The sequence below is a fragment of the Schistocerca gregaria genome, chromosome 6 (genome assembly GCF_023897955.1).
Source record: "Schistocerca gregaria isolate iqSchGreg1 chromosome 6, iqSchGreg1.2, whole genome shotgun sequence".
NCBI classification, from domain to species: domain Eukaryota; kingdom Metazoa; phylum Arthropoda; class Insecta; order Orthoptera; family Acrididae; genus Schistocerca; species Schistocerca gregaria.
Window position 1 is genome coordinate 332,990,780 of NC_064925.1, and position 27,247 is coordinate 333,018,026.

Consider the following 27,247-nt stretch of genomic DNA (forward strand, 5'->3'; position numbering starts at 1 on the left):
CCAGTATAACATACTACAATTATGTCAACTACAATCAGACAGTAAAAGAATGGCAGTTTCTAACAAATTCGTTTTCCAGCAAAGTGACATTCCAATCAGTTTCTAACGTCTATATTAGAACCTTATTCTTTTAGGTAGCGATAATAATATGTATTTATGTTCCATGTTGAAGTTATAGTCCACTATAACACACTACAATTATGTCAACTACAATCAGACAGTAAAAGAATGGCAGTTTCTAACAAATTCGTTTTCCAGCAAGGTGACATTCCAATCAGTTTCTAACGTCTATATTAGAACCTTATTCTTTTAGGTAGCGATAATAATATGTATTTATGTTCCATGTTGAAGTTATAGTCCACTATAACATACTAAAATTTGAAATCAGACAGTCTGAGACTAGGTTTATACCTCCGTTTTTGATTGCAAATATGTACTATAGCAGTTTACATGAACAATCCTACGTATGGCCGCATATTACAGTAACTCCTTACTACTAGAGCTTCCACAGTTTTCACAGATGTATGACAAAAGAGTTTACATGCAAGAGACGCTTTCCCTTCCGCTCACAACTCTCTCAAGCATTTAGCGCGAGCTTCCAACGTCGACTCGAAAATGAGGACTTCCTCTCCAGCTCGGGATCAGAAATCCGCCGTCGTTTAGAACAATAAAAGCGAAGGACACCCACGACTGGAACTGTGGAACACAATAAGCTTGTACGCAGCAAGCTAAGGATTAACAGTGATGGCAGTTTACAAACTGGGTACTGTTTATCATGAAAGGTGTGTTGAAGCAGAGATTTCCTTTATGCTATTGGTACATCTCAGCGGCAGGAAAGTTTTTGAGCTGATGGCAGTTTACAAACTGGGTACTGTTTATCATGAAAGGTGTGTTGAAGCAGAGATTTCCTTTATGCTATTGGTACATCTCAGCGGCAGGAAAGTTTTTGAGCTGATGGCAGTTTACAAACTGGGTACTGTTTATCATGAAAGGTGTGTTGAAGCAGAGATTTCCTTTATGCTATTGGTACATCTCAGCGGCAGGAAAGTTTTTGAGCTGATGGCAGTTTACAAACTGGGTACTGTTTATCATGAAAAGTGTGTTGAAGCAGAGATTTCCTTTATGCTATTGGTACATCTCAGCGGCAGGAAAGTTTTTGAGCTGATGGCAGTTTACAAACTGGGTACTGTTTATCATGAAAGGTGTGTTGAAGCAGAGAATTCCTTTATGCTATTGGTACATCTCAGCGGCAGGAAAGTTTTTGAGCTGATGGCAGTTTACAAACTGGGTACTGTTTATCATGAAAGGTGTGTTGAAGCAGAGATTTCCTTTATGCTATTGGTACATCTCAGCGGCAGGAAAGTTTTTGAGCTGATGGCAGTTTACAAACTGGGTACTGTTTATCATGAAAGGTGTGTTGAAGCAGAGATTTCCTTTATGCTATTGGTACATCTCAGCGGCAGGAAAGTTTTTGAGCTGGGGCCATGCGGATATTACTGTTTTTTTTTTTGTTATGGTTGGCCAGAGTATAGCTGAGTAAGAAGCGACTTTTCCTGGTGGTGTGGTATAGAGAAGGTCTGCTCGGGGCACATTTGAAGAACCACGTTGTGAACTGTAAAACTGGCAAACGCAACTTTTCGTTATTCAGTATGTATGTTGCGATTGGCCTTACCATTACTAGGGGCTGGTTGCATTATCTCGAGAGATGAACACTCAGTCGTGAAAATCTCATTCTAGTCGTTTCATGAGATGCATGTGTGGATATATTGCTAAACTAGCTGGTTCTGTGTTTTTCAAAACTATCCTTATTCTTTTCATTAATAATCCATTAAAACTAGAAGCATAATTTAGCTGTATTATGGTTGACAATTTGCAGTTTGTTAGCGTTCGTGATTCCTGAACTTAAATCACAACTCGCTGAACTGTCAATTAAAAATTCGAAGCGTTTTTGGGACCATGTGGACACGTGGAAGTTCTTACTTCTTGTGATATTTGTTTATTAAAATCGTAAACTGCATCTCAATGTATTTTGTCAGTGCTTCTGTATCTGTGATTTGTGTACCATTGTTTATAATTTTACATCGTTTTACTCATTTGTCAAATGTAGCTGCACGCTGTCTGTCTTCAGATTCTGGAGCCATATAAAGTGACTGAGGTGCCCCTACCTCAGGGTTTTATCCAACTCGCAACACCGTCAAATCCCGTGAAATAGATTTTCGTATTCTCTAACTCGCTACATGCAAACTGTTAATCCTACTGAAAAACTGAACAGGATCTTTCTATTGGAATTTTAATGTAGTTAAATTTTGTACTGGGATACACTTTCACTGGAGATCACAGTTTTTGAATGATTAAAAAACGCTCATTTGAAGGTCAGTTTGTACGTTTTCCTTGAATAATTTTTAACTACACCCTATAGGGAAATCCGATCGCAGTACATTTAAGTACTTAAGTATACTAAAAGAAGGTATCGTTAACTTTTTTCTGTAGGACTAACAGTTTGCACGTAGCGAGTTAGAGTAAGGGAATCTTGCACATGGTATTTGAGGGTATTGCAGGTTGCGTAAAGCCCAGTGTTAGGGATAGTTGATTCACCCTGTATGATATCTAAACTCCAACTTTTGATTCGAAGTACAACTGTGACGTAGCTTCAATTGTGGCACGCATATCAGAATATGAAAATGAATCATGTGCTCCATATTGACACATCAAATTAGTTCGCGCTTCATGGTGGGCAACCACATAAACAGATTTACAAAACAGCTACTTTCGCGACTTCCGAGAAATTCATGTCAGCATTCGATGAAATGCACGCACGTACTGACGTCTGCAACTCCACAAATGGTGCCCATATTTAGCAACTGAAATGTGAGTTATGTGAGACAAAAACTGTTTTCTCTATTTGTCTTGGAGTTTTGGCACAGTTTTTGCTGTAATTGGGACCTCTGTTCATTTTGCTAATTTGGCTTAAATTTTAATGAGTGACACAAGATTTTTACCGGTTTTTTCAACCCAAGGCACAGATTTTTTTACAAATTTCCTACCACGTAGTAAAACGCTGAAACTGATTCCCAAATAAAATAAGGTTGGAAACTTGACGGCTGTAAGGTGTTTAATTTGACATTCTCTATTGAACAGCCGAGTCCCTCAACCACCTCTGAAAAGATGGACATACAGAGTAAAGACTGAAACGTCGTAGTGAGATAGTAATGGTGATTAAATTTCTGCAGCCACCATTGTCAAGCACGATCATTTCACACCATTTTATCATATTCACAATATAAAGTTATGAGCTGTTGACGGAGACTAGATGTTGTCAAGCGATACCATGCTTGAATGAGCCACTTTCAATTTTGTCTAATGGTAGTTCTAAGTAGGCCACTATGAACAAAATATATGTAACGGTTTTCTAATAGTTTGTATGAGTTTTGGTAATCAGTCAAATTTAGCCCTTTTACCTTCGAAGGCGCATTTTCATGTACTGACTCGTTCCATGCCCTTAATGTGCTCCCACGGAACAATAAATAAATAAATAAATAAATATTTGCACGAGGTCTGTTAGCCAGTCCTGCTGCGGTAGTAGGAAAGACGGCCGTTCCACTGTTCTGCCTTAACAGTTGGGAACTTCTGGTAGAAAAGCTTCGTGGAGACGTTGCTGAGAACGAAAATAAACGAAACCGAGTAGGTGGCAAGATAATGAAAAAACTAAGAATTCTTTTTAAAGCAAGAATCTTTTTAAGGATAGTATTTCCATCAAGGTTCAGCTTACCGCAAACTTGAGGGACAGGAGAACATAACTTCCAAGAAAGATCCAGTTTTAAACACGACTGCACACTTTGCTCGCTATGAAAATGTTCTGGCGTAGCATTACTGAACTATCGTAAAATGTGGGAAAAAATTGCCTTCAGTCACGAATGGCGAGTTTTTTGTATTCTGACTAAAAGCAGCTTTTTTCTTACAAGTGACACATACTTTTTTTCCATCACCATTCATTATGGATAAAATTGAGTTACTGTAATTCGTGTAGACCCGACCCTTTAACAGCAATGCATTTTATTTAACATATTAGGTCTCTTCTCCTACAGTTTCTTCGTAACACTGGGAGATTTTAATTTTTTCATTTCCTACTCATGTGGCGAAGCCGGATAGTTGATGAATTCAGATTTAACTCCTGGCAATTTCCAGCGAGCTGGTAAAAGGGGAATAAGGGATTTTCACTTCCAGAATTCGCCTGATAACCACGATAACTTTCCGAATACCTTGGGAATTACCACGAAACGGAAGCTATTTTTAGCTTTCTGTTCTGGGACTACATTGTTCCGTATGAAGTTAATGAGGGCTGTGTACATGGGAACGTTTGTTTCTATCACTTTATGACACATGAGATGACTTGCTGAATATTAAATCAGTGGATCTCCAAAGTTGTGCTCCAGCAGAGAGAACTACTTTTATCTACTTTTATCGTGGGCTTTAAGGTATGTGGGACCCATAACAAATGGGATTAACACGTTATATCGAATTTATGCAAGGATGCAGCGCAGATGCTCATAGGTTTGTTTCTCCTACTGGAGAGAGCGTGATGTAGGTGCTGAAAAACATAGGCTGGCGGACACTGAAGAGAGACGCCAACTGTGCAGCGAATACATTCTTATAAACTATCAGGAACCAGTATTAAGTAATAAATATGTCAGTTCTCTATGTACCGCTCTCGCAGGGACCATGAACTTAAGACTGGACTAATTACAGTGCGCAGAGAGTCATTCAAGTTATGGTTCTTCCTTAATCTTAGTACAGTGGGGAGTACCCTCTTTCGTGCACTTCGATGATTTGCAGAGTGAAATTGTACGGGACCGACAAACGAGAACGAGATAGATGGAAAAAAATAAGTTAACGGTCAATTATTTCTGAAGGATTTACCTAATTGTTAATAAATTTATTCTTCTGTGTGACAAGACGGCCAGTGCCTTCAAGGAAAGTGTCTGCGGTTGTCTACGGAACCACGATTGTACCCAGGTGTGCACCACTTCGTTGCGAAATAACTGCAGTGGAGTCGAAGCAATGTTGCAACAAGTCACTGTATGTCCATCTTTTTAGAGATGGTTGAGGGACTCGGCTGTTCACTGTAGCAAATATCTACTTATGCCAGTATTGCTGGCTCCTGTATTAATCATAACCTAGGTAGATTCGTCCTGCACGTCGGTCAGGGGTCTGAAGATGGCGTAGTAAAACGCTGAAACTGCTTGCCAAATAAAATAAGGTTGGAAATCGACATCCAGTATTGCAACTAGTGGGTTGGAATTATTCTCCAGCAGGCTCCCCAACTCCGAGAAAACCATGACGACTTTTCCTTTGACTCCAAGAACCGCTGCTCATTGACTTTCTGGAAAACTGCACTACAATTAACGCGTAGCGGCAAATGGAAAATTTGCACAGATTGAAGTGTTTCAGCCGCGCGGGTTTAGCCGAACAGTCTAGGGCGCTGCAGTCATGAACTGTGTGGCTGGTCCCGGCGGAGGTTCGAGTGTGTGTTCGTCCTTAGGATAGTTTAGGTTAAGTAGTGTGTAAGCTTAGGGACTGATAACCATAGCAGTTAAGTCCCATAAGATTTCATACACATTTGAACTTTTTTTTTTTTGGTGAAGTGTTGCATCAAGTGTAGACGCTCAGGAATTTTGTCGGATGGCATCATTTTCTCGCACGATAATACCCAGCCAAGGCCGTTTCGACTACGCTGTAGAAGTTTCGCTGGAAAGTCCTAACACATCCTTCATACAGTATCGAACTCTACCAATGGGATTTTTATACGACGTCTGTTCGGAGAGTATGGTCCGATCGGTCGCGAAATGGAAACCGCTCCGAAAATCATAAACGTTTTATTCGCAACAGTTAGCTGCTTTACAGAGTCACTGCTCCGACTGAAACATTTGTCGTAGCATTGTGCCAACTTTCCAATATCCTTGTCATAGAAGGCAGCCGTCTGTATTTACTGCCATTTCTCTACGCTGATCTGTGCCAAAATGTTGTCTTCATAACCAGCGGTTCATGTGACCAGAGATCAAAATCTGAGAGAGCTAAGTCCGGGCTGTAAGGTGGGTGATCGAACACGTCCCTTGGAGAACGCTACAGTGCCATCACTGCCTCTTCAGTGCGCGGTCAAGAATTGTTATGAAGAAGGCAATGCATGACAGACACGTTGTGAGTGCTGCATGAAATCAGCCGAAATCCAGGCAGGACACACTATTTCCTGGGCATCTTTAGTGCTCAATATCGGAAAGAGTGACGTGACGTTATAGACGGGCATACTAGAGACACTGTCAAACACATCTATGCATTGTTTCGTCGGATTTTCACCGTGGTTTCCATTTCACGACCGATTGGACTTTACTTTCGGAATAGCCCTCATATTTTTGGAGCGCTGGAGATAGACATTCGTGGCCATCAATTTGCTTCAGACGAAGAGATGCACGCCTGGGTATAATTATTGTTCCATAGGCAACCACAAATACTTTTCCTCGAAGTCATTGACTGTCTTGTCACATAATATTAACAGTTACGGGGACTACATTTGAAATAATAAACAGTTTATTTACTTTTATTCCATCTGTCTCGTTTCCGTTTATCTGCTCATTGTAAATGTTGTAGTGGCCGTGTATTGCATAATTTTCGGATGCTTGAATAATGCAGTCTTCTCGTGAAAAATTTCATTTTACCCCGTTACTAGCAGGTGAGTGGAGCAGTTGGGAAACTAAACAGACTGAACTGATGGCCACGTGAAAATTTTCAAAGAAAAACATAGATTGCATCATAATAAAGTGACCTACAAGTTTTCAGAGAACAACGTTTTTTCGTTTATTAGTCGTCATTAGACAGTGTAGGTAACACATTAAAAATGGTTGTCACCAGTACGGTCGTATAAAACTGTTTATTCGGCATGGACTTAATGAACTGCGGAATATTCATGCTTGGAATGGTGTGCAATTTCGGAAACTGGCGTTGGAAACGGCTTTAAACGAAACGCTGGTTCCTCGTGACTGCCGACGAAATGGGAGAAGCTGTGGGGAATGGCTGCAGTCCTATTTTTACGAGCTGACCTCTGATCTTTCGTTTTCGACTTGTTAACAGCCGGCGCCTTCCACCAGAAGTCGAGGCAGCACGGAAGACAGTGGCGCTGTAATGACTGCCTACCTGCAGGAGCCGCTGCTGAGCTCAGAGGTAGAGCGCTCGGTCGTTTTCCAGTGGCACGAACTACTAGAGCGCAGGCGACGCAGGGATGTGCTGCAAGAGTACGGGTTTCCGAAAGAGAGAAACGACATTTGTCGTACTAATAACGCCTTACTGTGCATAGGCAGAATATTTTGAACATACACTGACAGACGGCATTTATGTTCGTTTGTTGATTAACAACAGAAAGGGTAAACTTAAAGACAAAAGTAACTTTCCTATGACGTGTCACTGCCAAGTCACACTTATCGATGGAACTTTGGGGCGTACACAGAACTAGTGCACACACACACACACACACACACACACACACACACACACACACACAAAGATAACTGACACTTTTCTTCAAAGACAATTACACTGAAGTTACCGCTGTTTCTGAAGGTCCCTTGACATTAAAATAGGCGGGACATGTTTCTCAATAGTGTGTGTGTTCAGTGCGGACACAGTTTTGTATATTTTCCTGTATTGTTGATCGTTATCGACCGAATATTGGCTTTTGTAGGTAACTGGTTAGAGGCTAAAGGCGATGGTTTCTGCAGCGTTCTTATCTATGGTGTAAAGCTGCTCTAATTTATTTGCTGTCTGTATGATTTTCTTGCTGTCAGATAGTTCATCCATGGATTGTTTCCGTTTGCTGTTGCTTTTCCTGTAGCTAGCTGTTTGAAATGGCTGCTCGTTCCCTGCTTGGTCCTCTTGGACATTGATAGGATGTGATTGGTGCTCGTTTAGCGTTTGTCTTCGTCTGAAGAAAATTCCGGATCTGATGTTGGGTCTTTCTCGAAGTCCCTTTTGATGATCGCAGCTTTTGTGCTTTGATCTCCCTTTCATGTTAGAGTTACACGATTTTTCATTGAATCAATCAGAAGCGTAAATCTTCCGTCTCATTTGTATCGTCTGCTGCACTGAGTTTTTGGGCTGTCTCCTATGTAGCCTATAACCGCTCTTTTAATTAAGAACAATATTATCAGGTTTATTTTCATGTAGGTGAGATATGATTGAGAATATCGGTAATAGTTAATAGCATTGAAAAGGTTTTAATTAAAATTATTGGTATATAACCTCTCATCAGAATAACGCACGCAGCAAAGTAGCGCTTCAGGGAAATCAAAGAGCGTTTAATGCTAAATTCTACTATATAAACCATGCTCGGGTATTGCAAGCGCTCTTGTCTAGTTTTCTGCGCTCTGAATACGTCTACATAGCTGCGGTGAGCGATATGGCGGGCATTTCCGTGTGATATGATACGGAAGAGATCAGAGCACTTTAGTTAAACTGCGAGAAAATCAACTATAGTTTATACGCGACAGACTTTTGCTGTTAGATTAAGGACTAAGAATATCTGAGGAATTCTGTGCGCGAGGAAAAGTAGCGCTCAGCATTAAATTCTATTACATGCCGAATAACTGATACTAGGATCTGTGACCTATAGGAAACTGAATATAAAATGGAATTGGACACTTAGCTTTGTGAAAATAAAACCGTACGAAGTTTGAATTACTGTAGCGAGGTGCTATAATGTCTTTGAATGACGAACTATAAAAATCACGGACATTTTAGTTGCCGTAACTGCTGAGAGTAATTGTAGGGAAAACTCCCTTTTCCCTCTATACAAAACGCAATCATTCATGATCATTTAATTATTATCGAATGTCAGTAATAAAAAAAACTAAAGTGATTTTCATAGTTAGGTATTATTAGTAATTAATAAATGACATCCAAAGACGTTATTAACTATCGTGTCTTCGGTAACGCAGCAATAAATGAGGAGTGATCGACTGAGCAAAGAGTTAACATTAATTATCATGAAAACTCGAAATTTAGTCGCCGTTACAGTGAAGATGTCTGTGGCTGCTCCATCTGAGGTACGGATGTCACGAACAGTGAGGCGTATACAGTAGCTAATAACAAACATCGTGCGTCAGGACCGCTACATGGACCAGACGGCGTTTTCTGGTTCTGCGCTGATGTTCTGCCGTCGTCTAGAAGAACATCGATCGACCACCCATGGGTGGATTCCTGGCTCTTCATCGTTCCCTGAGCTATCTGTACTGCTAACCCACACATTCTCGCCTGTTGTTTGAGAGCCCTATCAAACACGACGATTTTACTTTTTCTGTGGCTAAAAAACACAACTGAATTGCACAGAACGCAAACCACACTCGAAAAGACGAAGCGATCCGTGTAAGACACCTCTCATACGCTTCTAAGTGCTACACATTGATCAGCTCTGAGATCGATAATTATGTATCTATATCTGCACATATTATAATTTAATGTCCCCCGCCGTCGTTTCTACCTCTGTGTTCAAGCTAATTTCGGGAACAACTGCAGTTATTACCGCTAAGTAATTATGAGTGTCCATTATAAGTAAGGTTGGGTGTTACATTTTCATTTGTCGTTTGCAGTGACGTCTTGCGGCAGTAATGGAAGCTCCGAATTGGTCAGCTGCAGAAGAAGTGGTATCTGACAGGAAAAGCAGCAAACAGCCGACACAACTCCAGCGAAGCTTGGTGATCTAGCGTCTGCGAACTGAAAGGTTGGGATTCGAATCCCGGTCTAATCAAGGTTTTTTCAGGGCGCCTTTTAACCCAGCATTCACCTCTCAGTGCCGTGGAGGTCAGCTAGAAACGACACGTATTTCGGATTCCACGTTAAACTGTAGTAGGTCTCCTTTCCCCAGCTCGAAAACTGGCGTAGGTTAGTGGTGTCCAACTGAAAGACTTGCAAGAGTTCATTGAACCGCACGGAATTATTATTACCAGAATCTATAGATATGTTTTTTATCCATACATTTTTTAGATTAAAGTCTCCTGCCACATCTTTGTGTCCGTGTCTTCAAGTTAATTTCTGGAACTACTGTTGGGATTCTGGTATGGTATCGCCTGGCGGTAAAAATGCATTTTCAGACCTGATGATGGTCCGTGGAAGCAAACTGATTGCTCAATACAGAAATTTTATCATTCGCGGTAAATGATAAAAGTATTTGTATGTATATTACTGCTGCTCTAGATAAGTTGTTCGACCGTAGACAGTTAATGCTACCCCTGTGACGCCGTCTCGCGAGATCATTACAGTTTTACCCATCTACTAACACTGTTAAGACTCCTATGAGGCCGCGCGGGGTAGCCGGGCGGTCTGAGGCGTCTTGCACGGCCCGCTCGGCTCCTCCCGTCAGAGGTTCGAGTCCTCCCTCGGGCATGGGTGTGTGTGCTGTCCTTAACGTAAGTTAGTTTAAGTTGGATTAAGTAGTGCGTAAGCTTAGGGACCGATGACTTCAGCAGTTTGGTCCAATAAGACCTTACCACAAATTTCAAATTTTCTACTCCTGTGTGTCAGCCAATTTCAAGAAAGAGGGAGTGATTTCCCTATTTAAATAATGGCTTGGGCGATTATGACCCCAGTTGCTTTGCAAGATAAAGCCCAAACGAAAGGGAAACCATGAAAATGTATTGCATTTGTGAGAGAATGGATGGTAGGTGGACCAAAAACATTTTAATAGATTCGAAAAGACTGGAAATAATATTTGTGGTCACTATTAGAAAACATTCAGAAACAAGGTGGCTGCATACAGATGAAAACTGCAACGCATGGGAGAAGTCGGGAAGATGAGAATAATAATGTAGTCACTCCCGTCTCTGATAACCAAAGAAAATATTTATGTTCAGAAGCATTGTGTGGCAGATTCGACTGAAAGTTTGCAAAGTAATATTTCAGAGCTAGGTCAGAAATATAAGGACTATGGTATGAAGATTAGCATCTCCAAAGCAAAAGTAATGTCAGTGGGAAAGAGATATAAACGGATTGAGTGCCAAGTAGGAGAAACAAAGTTAGAACTGGTGGACGGTTTCAAGTACTTAGGATGCATATTCTCACAGGATGGCAACATAATGAAAGAACTGGAAGCGAGGTGTAGCAAAGCTAATGCATAGAGCGCTCAGCTACGATCTACTCTCTTCTGCAAGTAAGAAGTCAGTACCAAGACTAAGCTATCTCTGCACCGTTCAATCTTTCGACCAACTTTGTTGTATGGGAGCGAAAGCTGGGTGGATTCAGGTTACCTTATCAATAAGGTTGAGGTTACGGATATGAAAGAAGCTAGAATGAATGCAGGTACTAGTAGATGGGAACAATGGCAGGAGGGTGTCCACAATGAGGAAATCAAAGAAAAACTGGGAATGAACTCTACAGATGTAGCAGTCAGGGTGAACAGGCTTAGATGGTGCGGTCATGTTACACACATGGGAGAAGCAAGGTTTCCAAAGAGACTCATGGGTTCAGCAGTAGAGGGTAGGAGGAGTCGAGTTAGACCAAGGAGAAGGTACTTGGATTCGGTTAAATATGATTTTGAAGTAATAGGCTTAACATCAGAGGAGGCACCAATGTTAGCACTGAATAGGGGATCATGGAGGAATTTTATAAGGGGGACTATGCTCCAGACTGAACGCTGACAGGCATAATTAGTCTTCAATGATGATGATGATGATGATGGTGATGATGTTATAGATGGAAATGACTGGACAGACCCGTTCCTATCTCAAAAGGTACTGGTTTCCGGACAGGATCTTTATTTCTAGTTTTGAGCAATGCTATCTCCTGTTAGAACATGTGACACTTTTTCAGTGTCATTTAAAGGGCTAACAATTGTGATGGTTCTGCAACAGGTCACACGTTCATCAATCACGGCCTGACAACGTGGGGCGCCTTAGCCATTGACAAATAATTGGATTCCTGCGCTAATTTTGTCTGCTTGCTTCATTGCGAAGCGGGAGCGTTACGAATCTTGGCTGCGTCTCAAACCTTCTATGACGAAAGGCGACCTATATTCCGACCTGCACGACGGAAGCGTTATAAACGACGGAGCGGCAGCTCTCCTCTATTCCCGGTACCGGAATCTCGTGGTAATTGGGCCGATTGCGAGCAACACATAAATCCCGCCAACGGGGACAATAAAGCTGTTCAGATGACGTTGTATTTTCGTCGCTCACGCTCTAAACTTGGTGTCCGCACCAAATGTGTCACTCCGGAGGAACATCCCTTCGTTACGCAACAGATCACCGACCCACAGTGGTTTCTCATGGTGTCTTAACAAACTGCACTTACAGAGAATTTGAAGGAAAGCAGCGATTTCGGGGGTGCTGAAAATTTTAAGTGGAAAAATGTGCAGAATGTAAATTTACTTCCATTAGCTTTCGTTGTTTGAAGGTTAGACATTGAAGCAGCTTTACGTAACTAATCTAGAGTACACGTTTGTTTTAAAAAGTGCATAACTTGAAACACTTTCGAAGTAATTTTCAGAAAGCGAAGTCCCGTCTTGTATGTACTTTTGTTATGAAAAATATTTTTTTGTCAACCATCTACGAGCTCTCTCCTTGCTCACTTTCTTTATAATTACTCCCCTCCATGTCGATTACTGATTGTTTCTTTGTTACCATAATATGGTTATCGGCTGGATGAAGTTCATTAAGTACATTTCACTATAATATCACCATTCATTTATTATAGCCTCTGTTCGATCCGATTATTCAATTAGAGTAACAAAATTAAGCGCCGAGATTCGAATAAACCTTCACCTAATGCTTCAATCTAGGACGAAGCTCCCTACTTGTGAATTACTGTCTACCATTGTTATTATTATTGTTCCTCTTAGCCTGTCACGTCACAGTAAAATTCAATTCTTTACTCAGCTACCACTCGACTGCTTCCTCGGGTCGACTTATACCGAATATTCGTGACCGTCCGCATCTGTGGACTCCGTTTTAAGTCTTCCGGCGCTGGTGCGCGCTCAAAACATGCAACCGCGAAACTCACTGAATCGAGATGCTTAACCACACGTTGTCCCACCTCTTAGACTGCAACATATGTGAAAATAGTAGTTCAAAATCAGAGGTTTAAATTAGCAATTTAATGGTGGAGAATCAGCGACTGTTACTCATTATATATGAAAAAAGTTTATGTAACGTAAAGGTACAATGGTTGTCTTTTCCTTTATATTCTGTAATTGTAGTTTCATGTGGATTATATCTTGTATAGAGAAATTCTGTAAAACAGTGTGTGTCTTTTAATTGTCAAACTTATTTTTGAAATGTGGAAAATTTGCTTGCAGTCGTCTTACAACTTTCTCCATTCTTAGGTGAGTTTCCTTTTGTAATAAGCTGTCCAAGACATGGAATTCGACATTTAATACGTTGCTTTTAACTACATATGTATGTCACCATTACTGTAAAAGACGGTGCAAAGAAAAATGCGTCGCCTGTGCCAACATAACAAAACATAATTTCGTTAATATCAACTTCATTTCTCAAGTCGAAAATATTCCACCTTTTCGTTGAGATTGCTATCGATCCAGAGGAAGCACCAACTTCTACGTGCTTTTACCTACTCTACGAAAACAATATTTCGTAAATGATGAAGTAATATGTGCAGACCATAGCGAGACTGCCGTAATTTCTTGCTTCTGCAGTTATCATTTCTCACGCCTTGCCCGACCCCCTGACTCTGGCCCCCTCCCGACCCTTCACCCCCCCCCCCCTCACAAAACAAATATGGTACGTACTTCATAAAGTTAAACATTATCGAATTAGGAAGTCCAGTGATTCAGTATGATCGGGAAGTTAGATTTTGAATATATTAGGAGAAAGAAGCCACGGGCACGAATCGCGTAGATATATACAGGGTGTCCCATTTATCCTGACCACCCTAAATAATTGTTTGTCCAGATGTAAATTGCAAAATGTTTCATGCAAACGTTCTTTAGCCGCCAGAGGGACATCAATCAGCATGATTGCCTTCGTTGTAGCTTTGTTTTTTTACAGAGATATGAACAGCGGTATGACTTTTTTAAATGAAACCCTGTATTTTTTATTCAGTAATTCATTTCCTCTCCTAAAGACCTATTCGAAAACGAAAGGTGTCAAGTGAACATGAGAGAAATATGGTTTCAGCAGGACAGTGCTACAGCTCACACGGCGAGAGCACCCATGGAAGTAGTTCGACAAATGTTCCCAGGACATTTTATTTCGAGATATGGTGATGTTTACTGCCCCCCCCCCCCCCTCGTGCATTCGATATGTCGATATGCGACTTCTTTTGTGGGGATATTTAAAATCAAAAGTCTACATGAAGAAGCCTCGTACAACCGATGACCTGAAGAATTCCATTCGTCAGGAAATTGAAGCTGTGCCGAATGAAATGTAACTTACGGGAGAGGATCCAAATTTGTATCCAGCTTTCTTGTCATGTCCAACACATTATTTTCAGAACATAATTAAAGTATCTGTATTTCAAAACTGCATTAAAAAATCTGTCACTTAATGCTTGTTTTTATTATTTTTATCAAACCGTGTCCCAGTCAATCAATAGTGAAAAACATGCGTTTCCTCTGCTCCACCCTGTATAATTAGAAATAAAAAGAAATGCATTTTTCATTAAAAAAAACGATGTGAGTTAATTATATATTTGATGAATCTTGTACTTAAATGACGTATCCTGCGATTACCAGCCTCAAGCGACATCGATTTTCTTTCATCTTTATATATTTTACGGTTCACAGACACACTCTTAGAACATGCATCTTAGTTTATAAAGTGCATCGCTCGGGAAATTAATCCAGGCCGTCCTCATGGAAGGCGAACATTCCAGCACAGAACACACTGTACCACCAGCAACAAGTCGTCCTAACTCTAGTAAATTAAAGGCACACGTAAAACTTTATATTTTGTCCAGATTTTTTGAGAGTTGCATCGATCTGCTACAAGCGATTGATATTTGGGTTTTGAACTTCATCTACACTACTGGACATTAAAATTGCTACACCACGAAGATGATGTCCTACAGACGCGTAATTTAACCGACAGGAAGAAGATGCTGTAATATGCAAATGATTAGCTTTTCAGAGCATTCACACAAGGTTGGCGCCGGTGGCGCCACCTACAACGTGCTAACATGAGGAAAGTTTCCAACCGATTTCTCATACGCAAACAGCGGTTGACCGGCGTTGCCTGGTGAAACGTTATTGTGATGCCTCGTGTAAGGAGGAGAAATGCGTACCATCACTCTTCCGACTTTGATAAAGGTCGGATTGTAGCCTATCGCGATTGCGGTTTATCGTTTCGCGACACTGCTGCTCGCGTTGGTCGAGATCCAATGACTGTTAGCACAATATGGAATCGGTGGGTCCAGGAGGGTAATACGGAACGCCGTGCTGGATCCCAACGGCCTCGTGTCACTAGCAGTCGAGATGACAGGCATGTTATCCGCATGTCTGTAACGGATCGTGTAGCCACGTATCGATCTCTGAGACAACAGATGGGGACGTTTGCAAGAAAACAATCTGCACAAACAATTCGACGACGTTTGCAGCAGCACGGACTATCAGCTCGGAGACTACGGCTGCGGTTACCCTTGACGCTGCATCACAGACAGGACCGCCAGCGATGGTGTACTCAACGACGAACCTGGGTGCACGAATGGCAAAACGTAATTTTTTCGGATGAATCCAGGTTCTGTTTACAGCATCATGATGGTCGCGTCCGTGTTTGACTACATCGCGGTGAACGCACATTGGAAGCGTGTATTCGTCATCGCCATACTGGCGTATCTCACGGCGTGATGGTATGGGGTGACATTGGTTACACGTCTCGGTCACCTCTTGTTCGCATTGGCGCCGCTTTGAACAGTGTGTTACGAGCCGTGGCTCTACCCCTCATTCGATCCCTGCGAAACCCTACATTTCAGCAGGATAATGCACGACCGCTTGTTGCAGGTCCTGTACGGGCCTTTCTAGATACAGAAAATGTTCGACTGCTGTCCTGGCCAGCACATTCTCCAGATATCTCACCAACTGAAAACGTCTGGTCAATGGTGACCGAGCAACTGGCTCGTTACAATACGCCAGTCACTACTCTTGATGAACTGTGGCATCGTGTCGAAGCTGCATGGGTAGCTGTACCTGTACACGCCATCCAAGCTCTGATTCAATGCCCAGGCTTATCAAGGCCGTTATTACGGCCAGAGGTGGTTGGTACTGATTTCTCAGGATCTATGCACCCAAATAGCGTGAAAATGTAATCACATGTCACTTCTAGTATATTTGTCCAATGAATACCCGCTTATCATCTGCATTTCTTATTGGTGTAGCAGTTTTAATGGGCAGTAGCGTACTATAAAAAAAGTAAAATCCCATGGTCGTGTGGTCTCGTTGAGAGTCATACTGGTGGGAGATCCTGCGTTCGTACGATGTAGCTAATGAGCACAGAGACCGACCTTGCAGCTGCTGAATGGTGGCCTGGTACTCTGCGAGCTTCTCGTCGACGTAGTCCTGCGACTGACTGGCGATGATGGCGGCGGTCTGCGCCGCCGGGTCCTCCGGGGGCCCCGGGGGCTCCAGTGGCACGTAGCCCATCATGTCGTAGCCCGGAGGGGGCGGCGGCGGGTACGCGTACAGGTACTCCGGCGACGGACACATCACTGGCGAGGGGCTCTGCAACACACAACGCCTTCATAAGCGCCGGCGCCTCTCTCAGGCGGGTTCATACACTGTTAGTTACTAAGACCACCACACCACAAAGAATAACAAGTAACCAAATGTTGCTTACAGTGCGTATAAGAGCAAAAGTATAGGGGAGGGAAAGGATCCAACTTGGTACAACATAACATATTAGGAAATTGCTGAGAAGGCAGAGAATTTTGCACAGTCGTTTTAAACGTAGTCACTGCTCCGCTGACAAACAGAAATTATGCGAAATGAAAGCAGCTGTCAGAAGGACAATGAGAGACTCTTTTAACGAATTTGAAAGCAATATTTTATCTGCAGATTCCGAAAATAACTTCAAAAAACTTTGGTCGTACGAAAAATTATGAACGATGCAAATAATCCAATACCTTCTCTTGCTGACAGTACGGGCAATGCAACTGATGATGATAAACAGAAGGCCGAAATTCTTAACCTAGCTTTCAAAAACTTGTTTACGATAGAGGACTGCAGCACCATTCCCCCTTTCAATTATCGCACAAACGAAAGGATGGCTGACATAGTGTTTAGTGTATCTGGGATTGTAAAACAGTTAAGATCCTTAGACGCCAGAAAGGCATCTGGCCCAGACGTTACCCCCGTAAGATTTTATGTCGACTATGCTACAAATATGGCACAATTTTTATCCGCCATCTGTCAGAGATCATTGGAACGGCGGAAAGTTCCACGGGACTGGAAGAAGGCCCAGGTCATAGCAATCTATAAAAGGGGTAGAAAATCGGATGCACATAATTACCGGCCAATTTGACTGACACCGATTTGTTATAGAATCATGGAACATATTTTGTGTTCATACATAATGACCTTTCTAGACTCTGATGAGCTCATCTGCAGAAACCAGCACGGTTTTAGGAAACAGCGGTCATGCCGGACACAGCTGGCCCTCTTTGTGTATGATACACAACAGGCTCTAGATACTGACTCCCAGGTTGATGTCATATTTCTCAACTTTCGAAAGGCGTTCGACTCAGTTCCGCACTGTCGCTTGCTACAAAATGTGCGCGCTTACGGGCTATCCAGTGACATATGCGGTTGGATAGAAAGTTTTCTAACAGACAGGGACCAGTATGTCGTCCTGAACGGGGTAACTTCAACAGAAACAAGAGTGACTTTAGGTGTGCCACAGGGCAGCGTAATAAGTCCTCTGCTTTTTACGATTTACATAAACGATCTGGTTGATGGTATTGACAGCGGCTTTAGACTGTTTGCCGATGATGCTGTAGTCCTCAGGAAAGTATTATCGCACGAAGGTTGTGAACAAATCAATGAGGATTTGCAGAAAATAAATGCATGGTGTAATGACTGGCAGTTATCTCTCAATATTAATAAGTGTAGCCTACTGCCTATAACAAGCCGAAAGTCCCCATTAATGTATGACTACAAAATAAATGATCAGTCTTTGGAAGCGGTAACATCAGTGAAGTATCTAGGTGTGACTATTCGAAATGATCTCAAATGGAATGATCAGATTCCACAAGCAACGGGTAACACGAACTCTAGATTGCGGTTTATTGGTAGAATCCTGAAGCGATGCAGTCCAACAAAGGAAATAGCTTACAATACGATAGTTCAAATGGCTCTGAGCACTATGGGACTTAACAGCTATGGTCATCAGTCCCCTAGAACTTAGATCTAGTTAAACCTAACTAACCTAAGGACGTCACACAACACCCAGCCATCACGAGGCAGAGAATACGTTAGTTCATCCAGTCTTAGAGTACTGTTCGTCTGTACGGGACCCTTACCAGTTGGGTCTGATTCAAGAGACTGAGAAGGTCCAAAGAAGAGTAGCAAGATTCGTGACTGGTACACTTAGCCATCACGAGAGCGTAACAAATCTCATAGGAAGTTTGAAGTGGGACACACTTGCAGATAGACGACGCGATAAACGGAAGGGGCTGCTCACTAAACTCCGAAATCCAATCTTCGCCGAGGATGTAGAGCATATATTATTACCACCAACTTTCAAATCGCGTGATGATCATCATTCAAAGATAAGGGAAATAAGAGCTCGTACTGAGGCGTTTAGACAGTCGTTTTTCCCTCGCGCGGTCCGCGAGTGGAACAGGGGAGGGGGGTGGGGGATAGGACTTTGGCGCGAATTGTGCCCTCCGCCACACACCGCTTGCTGGCTAGCGGAGTATATAAGTAGATAGGAGAAAAACACATGATTAGGTTTCCATTTCTTTTTTATTTTAAGATTTAATAGCAGTAATTTAAGAAATTATCTTGTTGGAGAATATATCAACGCAGGGGTGATTTTCTGTTTTCGAAATTAATTCTGTAGATTACGTCTCACTGTTAGGAATCATTCGATACCATTTTTGTTCAATATTTGCGAGAATCTCAGATTTTGCCGAAAGGCTGGCTTTTGTTGTATCATTTCTATTTTTTTTATCCTATCAGATAGTTATGAAAATATTCGGTACGCTTGTTATGCAAAAATATGTGCATCCCAAAAAAGCCTCATCACGACATTTCTATAAGTAATGCATCTTTTTTTCTCGGACAGTTTCGGTTGAAAACATGCGGAATTTGTTGTTGAAAACTGTGGAATATTCCCGCTTTAGCCACTATTGCTTCGTGAAGTTATCGTAGGTAGCAGCGCCATACGACGCCTTCAAAATAGCGTCTGTAATGCAGGTGTGCTCCAAGCAGGCAGCTGTCACTGAGTTTCTTTTCGCGGAAAACAGAGTATCGTAGATACTCATTGGAGCTTGCAGAATGTCTACGGAGACCTGGCAGTGAACAAGAGCATAGTGAGTGTTGGGCGACGTGTCTCACGATCGCACGTCGTCAGCACACCGCTCTCCTGCCGTATGCCAGTTTACGAGATCGGAGCCGTTGCTTTTCAATCAAGCAGCTTCTCAGTTTGCCTCACAAGGGCTGAGTGCACCCCTTTTGCCAACAGCGCTTGGCAGAACGGATGGTCACCCATCCAAATACTAGCCCAGCCCGACAGCGCTTAACGTCGGTGATCTGACGGGAGTCGGTGTTACGACGGCGGCAAGGCCGTTGGCCGGCCGGTAATAGAAAGGGGGACGTTATTGTTCCCTCTTGACTCTTGTACATACTGCGTGTTACCCAGCTTCCACAACAACTCATGCGTATTTTTTCAGAATTTCGTACATCTTGCACCATTTTACACTGTCGAATGCTTTTTTCAGTTCGATAAATCCTATGAATGTGTCTTGATTTATATTTAGTCTTGCTTCCGTTATCAACTGCAACGTCAAAACTGCGTCTCTGGTGCATTTACGTTTCTTAAAGCCAAACTGATCGTTGTCTAACACATCAATTTTTCCCCAATCTTCTATATATTTCTTGTTTCAGCATCTTAACAAGCTGATTGCGCGATAATTCTCGCACTTGTCAGCTCTGAAGTCTTCAGAATTCTGTGGATAATATGGTATACTGCCAGACTCCGATTCTACACACCTACGTCAACAGTCGTTTTGTTGCCACTTCTTCTAGTGGTTTTAGAAATTCTGATGGAATGTTATTTGACCCTTCTGCCATATTTGATTTCAAGTCTGCCAAAGCTCTTTTAATCATGCCATCAGGCAAGTCTTCCTGCTCACAGAGGCCTTCGACGTACCCTCCCCCCGGCATTTAACAGTGGAATTCCAATTTCACTCTTAATGTTACCGCTCTTGCTTTTAATTTCACCGAAGGTTGTTTTGATTTTTCTGTGTGTTGAGTCAGTCCTTGTAACAACAGTTTCTTCTTCAATTTCTTCACATTTTCCGTGTAACCATTTCGTCTTAGCTTCCCTGCACTTTCTATTTCTTTCATTCCTAAGCTACTAGTATTATTACATTCCAAAATTTCTCTGATCGTTTTTCTACTTCCTTCTTTCATCAATCAACTGGTTTCATATGTTACCCTTGGTTTCTATGTAGTTACTTACTTTGTTATATGAAAGTCCGAAAGAACAGACATCACGCGGAAGCCACAGCTGTGGTACATATAATGTAAATTGAGGGAGGAGGGGGGAGAAAGGAAAGGAAAGGGATAATTGATATCAGCTGTCTCAGGACTTTGTGCGGTATCAGCAGCGACGAGTGAAAATGTGTGCTGGACGGGGATTCGAAGCAGGAGATCCCGAGTTAGAATCACGGTCTGGCTTGGCACTCATTTTCACTCGTCGCTACTGATGCCGCACAAAGTACTGATGCAGCTGATTCAATAATCCCTTCCCTATCCTTTCTCCCCTCTACTTCCTCAATTTATATAATATCTTCTTTGTACCTACGTTATTCTTTCAAACTTCCGTGATTTCTCTCTTTCAAACATAGGATTAAACAGCCAACCTTTTGCAGATGAGCGGTAGGTTTGGGTGTTGCTGTCTTTGGATCATGGGGTCCCGGGTTCGATTCCCGGGTGGTCTACGTATGACATACGTTGTATATCTGGCATGTGCGTATGCGGGCAAAGTCACAGGTAAAAAGCTCATCTCAAACCCTTGGAACGATTTCAATCATATTTGATCACATGCAGTGGTCAAAATAAATGTTGCATATTGCCATAAATGTAATGTTGAATGCATTGTGATCCAGAAACACTTCGTGTTGTCAAACATCGATTTGTTTGCAGTATAATTCTAGCGGAAACAGTCCATTTTTGTATTTGCAGTCTATGGTCACCGTGTACCCTGTAAACACTGTTGTACTTGTGTATCATAAGGAGTGTTGTATGGCTTCAGGATGGTTCGGAGATTAGCAGAGGATCTTCACAGAAGTGTCCGCAGAAGAAAAACGCAGGTCTTCAGGACCGATATTTGCGAATAACGGAGGCAGAAACCCTCAACGCTACTAGTCTACGTTAGCAGTTCTAAACAGATAGAGGAGTGCAGACATCAACACAAACGATACGAAGCAGACTGCGTTAGCAGGGATTACGTGGCGGAATACCTATCGAGACTACTCCTGCAATCGGCGTCGGGCTCGTTTGGCAAGGGTCAAGAAAGCACTCTGTGGACTGGGAAGTAGTGGGACACAACAGTCTTTTCTGAGTCTCCACGCTGATCACAATGAGTTTCGTGTGTGGAGGCAACGAGACAACGTTGACAATGTACCTGTGTTGCAGGCCGCCACTCTTATCAAGCTCGTTCAGTCATTTTTTGGTGTGGAGTCATGTATAGTCGCAGGTCACACATTGTGCCAATACATGGGAAGATGATAGGGATGAAGTACCGGGACAACATCCTCGCATGCATTGTTGCTCCATTTGGTGAACGTTTTGTAGTGGGGGCTCAAGTTGATGCACGACAATGCCCTTCCCCTTAATCACGATCTTGTGAACAACTTCCTAGTCACGCATAGAATCACTTGCATGGAATAGCCTCCATATGCCCCCGACGTCACCTCCATTGGGACTGCATGGATCATGCTAAAACGCTCGATTAGCAATCTTCCTGTCCAACCTGAGACCTTACAGAGCCTCATAGAGGACGCTGTGGAAGAATGGGACAACATTCCACAGGCTTATATGACTAATTTGTTAAGGAATATGCCTAAATGCATTCGAAAGTGTCTCCAATTATGAAGAGGGCCAGTTGGTTCATAAAAAAGGTGTTACGCAAGACGACAAAGAGAAAACTTTAGTTTTCCCACTATAATCTTTTTGTAAGGTTTCGTTTTTGCTGTTTGTCTGTACTTATCAATTGGGAATGTGTTTGTCTTTATTTTTTTTCTTATGACTAACTGAACGAACAAAATCAGTTTTTTCCTATTGTATCCAGTATTGACAAGAAAGCAATATGCAACATTTATTTTGACCACAGTGTTAGTTACAATCTGGAAAGAAATACTATTGGGGTAAGAACCACCAACCTCCTATTGGGATGAGCATGATAATGTGAAGAGAGAAGGGCGTGGACAGAGACAGACAGTGAGGGGGAAGGAGGAGATAGGCAGAGGTAGGGGAGGCAGAAATTGACAGAGATAGAGGAGGCGATAGAGAACGTGAAAGAGAGGAACTGGGAGAGGGAAAGAGGAGATGGACAGAGTGGAGGATGAGGAGGAGGAGGAGGAGGAGGAGGAGGAGGAGGAGGAGATAGAGGGGGAGCAGACATACAAAGGTGGGGAGAAGCAGATGGACAGAGGGGGGAAGGAGCAGACAGGCAGTAGTGGGGAGGGGGGAGGAGCAGATGGACAGAGGGGGGAAGGAGCACACAGGCAGTGGTGGGGAGAAGGAGACAGGGGAGGGGGGGAGGAGCAGATGGACAGAGGGGGGAGGAGCAAATGGACAGAGGGTGGGACAGAGGAGATTAATAGAGAGACAGAGAATGAGGAGATGGATTAGTAGAAGATTGGCATAATTTAAATATCTCCAAAACATTTTCCTTCATGGCCATTTCCTATATTTTCTTAGCAACAAATTATACGATTGATAATTCTTGGCATTCCACAGTGCCAACAGTGATTTACACATTTCGATGCACTCTAATATCAATGTTCTTTCGTCTTGTGTTGAACTCATTTTCCACACAACAACAACAATCCTAACCTAACAGGGTTGTTCTGTGTAGATCGTGACAGGACTGTAGAGTGCCAAGGATATTGTCAATACTGCCCACAGACAGCACAATATTTCCGGGCAGCACAATGTATTTCCAAAGCTTTTTATGTTCTTATTTTATTTGTGGTAAGGTCTCATGGGACCAAACTGCCGAGGTCATCTGTCCCTAATCTTACGCACTACTTAATCTAACTTAAACTAACTCACGCTAAGGACAGCACACACACCCATGCCCGAGGGAGGACTCGAACCTCAGGCGGAGGGAGCCGTCCGGACCGCGACAAGACGGCGCAGCATTTGATGTTCTCAATATTATTGCGCAACCTCTCAGTCTCACTTCTAGGTGGTCAACATTATTGCACCTAAGGAAATATTGCTCAATATTATTACCGCGTAGAAGGAGACTAAGTCTTTAATACAGTAAACTGGTCCAAATAAAAGTAGGTTGCTATAGTTATGTGTATATGAGGTTTACGCAGAACAGGCTAGCGTGGGGAGCTACTCGCACAATCAAGCCCGTCTTCTGACTTAAGACCACAACAATAATCTAAAGCTTTCTTCGTCAAGACATCACGAATAACAGCGAACAGATGGTAGAAAAACTTTTCTTTTTCTTTCGACCTGTCGAAGGTCGAACATTACAGTAACGTGAAGACATGTAATCAGAAGACATGTATGAAGTGTGGCCCAGAAATTCGTCGCATGCAGAAATAAGCGTTCGCGACAGACATCCTATTATTCAGAAAAACATACCGTGGATGGAACACGCGATAAATGTGAGCACAAGTAATCGGAAATTGAACATGGGGCTCTACTTTTGACATGCAATGTTAATGTTATTATTATTACTTTTTTTAAATTTCACCCTTTGAGCTTCGGCCCATTTACATCAATATAGTGACAAAGCAAAATAATGTCATTCTTAAGAAATAATTTTTAACGCCCCGTAAAAATACCAACAAAGTGAGCCATGTTCGATACAAGTGATTCACACATAAAATACAGATGAACCGCATTGCGGGTGGAAAACTCATGTAGACGATTCATCGAAATTTCAGACCTTATCTGCCAATTATATTCAGCAACAACCGTCACTGGAGCTTACAATCCGCCTTATAGACATCCATTACAAGCGACCTTGAAGCAGCCTCTACGAATCTGGGACGGAGCGTGGCAATCCAAACCACAGGCGTACATTACTAGATTGGCAATATTATATACAGTATACAATATCACTAAAGCCAGCAGTCTAAAATAGCAATATGGCGGCGAGCGCAAAGGCCGTGTAAACAGCTGTTTATTTGCTGATAAAACACTCGTAAGAAATTAGAATAAACTGATACAACTAAACTGATACTCTACGTTACCTTGAAATAATGGTCACTACATGCGTCATGTTTAGCTGTAAGTTATCGTACGTCAGATGGAAAATGCAAGGTAAGGAACATATCTCAATGTGAATCATAACTACGAGTATCTCACTTGTTTTTGTATTGTACGTGAGCCTTAGCAATTGCATTACAATTTTATTCGAGCGACTGGCAGTATTTGGGTAGTTAATATATAAGGTGGGGCGTATGACGATCTGGTGTTAGCTGGTGCTGCGTATGTAATTCAAATTGAGCGAACTTTGATGTGTGTCTAAATTAAAATATGGGAAGTGCGATTAAAAAAAAAAAGGTAGTTCAAATATGTGTGAAATCTTATGGGACTTAACTGCTAAGGTTATCAGTCCCTAAGCTTACACACTACTTAACCTAAATTATCCTAAGGACAAACACACACACCCATGCCCGAGGGAGGACTCGAACCTCCGCCGGGACCAGCCTCACAGTCACTGAATGCAGCGCCCAAGACCGTTCGGCCAATCCCGCGCGGCTTGCGATTTTAAGTTGATATTACAAAACGTTCGGTCTGTAATGGTGTTGAAGATCTGCGTGAGTTGAATTGCTGAGCAGAGATGAATGTATTACCACTTTTCCTTAAAAAATGTACCTGTCAAGTTTTGCCAACCTGACAGCTATTTATATTTTAAATGAATATGTTACGAACGAGGTTGATAATCTGCTCAGAAATGAGCCATAGTGTATGGCACGGTGACTCTACAACGATAATTTATCCTCACGCAGAAATCAAAAAGACATCAATTTACACTTCGGGCATAGACTAAAGTTACCCACCGTTTTAATTTGGCAAATATCACGTATCCTTCTTGTGTAACGAAGTATTGCGCATGACACGCAGCCTTCGTCGGCGAAGATCGCGAAATGCGGATGCCACATGCGTAAACAAAAATAACTGTTTAACGTTGCCGGTATCACTTTGACCGCATCTGTGCTATGATCATTAAATATTCGGTTGTGATTTAATAGTTTCTTTGAAAGTCTATGAATATGGGCATTCCTTCATTTTATTCGTACGAGTGTTCCGACACTACTTCCTTCAATGTCTGCAGGATCACAGCATTCCAGTATTTTATCACACTAAAAAGGTGTTCTTTGTTAGATTACCTAACTTCACGCAACCAGGCCCAGAGGGCCGCTATCCATCTGCTTTTGTCTTCTGCTGCCTATCTCTGTCCTCCAATTGCAGCAATCCTTGTCTTACTCTACCCACCCATCTATTCACGAACAACGTAAAGATAAATATTCACGTATTAATAAGTGCAAATAAACAGCTGCAGCGCTTCCAGTTACCTGTACGTAGTCTAAATGTTCATTAGCGCTTCACAATACGTATATATTAGTCTTGGCGTGGTTCTTGAATTTTTGGAAACACCATTTTGACTACCTGGATGATTTAAAAAGGGGTCCCTGCCCGAATTTACTCGTCGAGTAAAGTAATTTGCAACTTTGGCTGTTTTTTTTTTTTTTCGTTGTACTGATTAACAGAAGCTGCTGACGCGCAATTTTTGCAGCATGCTGCAAAAGAACAAAATCTACCTTTGGAAGCTCATTTATAGACTGCAACTTCAAAACTTGTTTTTTCAATTACCAGTGTTCAGAAAGTGGTACCAGACACTAATGTTTTACTGCAAAGTAAAATGAATAGGTTTCATTGACATCCAGTATTTTAATGTTTAAAATACGAATAAAATAGTCATACATTGATCTCAATTTGAACTTCGTCCAGAAAAGACATTTGTCGTAATGCTGCACCATTCTTAAAAATTTCCAGGTTACGTACTCAGCTGGCGTGCGTTCTTCGCCTCATCAATTGAATAGATAAACTCAGAAGCCATTGATGTCCACATTTTTTGCAAAATAACATAATGGGTGATTATGTATCTTTGAAGGTAGCGATATTGATTGTGACAGAAGTGCCTCATGTCTACTTTGTGATTTCTTTGTTATGAGATGGTAAATTTTACTATTTTGTTCAGTTACATGAGGCGTTTTCTACATTTAATGAGTGGCAATATCATTATCTTTGGTTTCTCGTTGGTTTTATTGGTAGTTTACGTTGTTTCCTAAGGTTGTTCTACTGACTAATAAACAGCTGACTGTCAATAATATACATAAACGTTGAATGACTGTAGTGCAAGTAATATTACATTATTAAATTGTTTAACTATCACTTCTGTATTGTTAAGGCGTTTTTAATATGAGTGATTTGGAACAATCAAGAAAAAGAAGGAAAGGCATTCGCAGCACACGTAAATGTGATATAAAGGAAGAAAAATAGAAAATACACAAATCAGACGGGAAGGACGTTTTGCCCGAAGCCCATGGTATACATAGCAGCACATATTGTAAACTGTTTTGTTATTGCCAGCCGGTGTGGCTGAGCTGTTCTAGGCGCCTCAGTCTGGAACGCGCGACCGCTACGGACGCAGGTTTTAATCCTGCCTCGGGCATGGATGTGTGTGATGTCCTTAGGTTAGTTAGGTTTAAGTAGTTCTAAGTTCTAGGGGACTGATGACCTCAGAAGTTAAGTCCCATAGTGCTCAGAGCCATTTGAACCATTTTT

At 42.0% G+C, this 27,247-nt stretch overlaps 1 protein-coding gene across 1 annotated transcript in view; it reads right to left on the minus strand.

Annotated features, from left to right (window-relative positions):
• LOC126278964 (muscle-specific protein 300 kDa) overlaps positions 1-27,247 on the minus strand; it is a 1,270,985-nt gene that overhangs the window by 1,097,625 nt on the left and 146,113 nt on the right. The window contains exon 3 of the mRNA XM_049979256.1: positions 16,489-16,705. Within this exon, the coding sequence (XP_049835213.1) occupies positions 16,489-16,705 (217 nt within the window). The remainder of the gene's footprint in view (positions 1-16,488; positions 16,706-27,247) is intronic.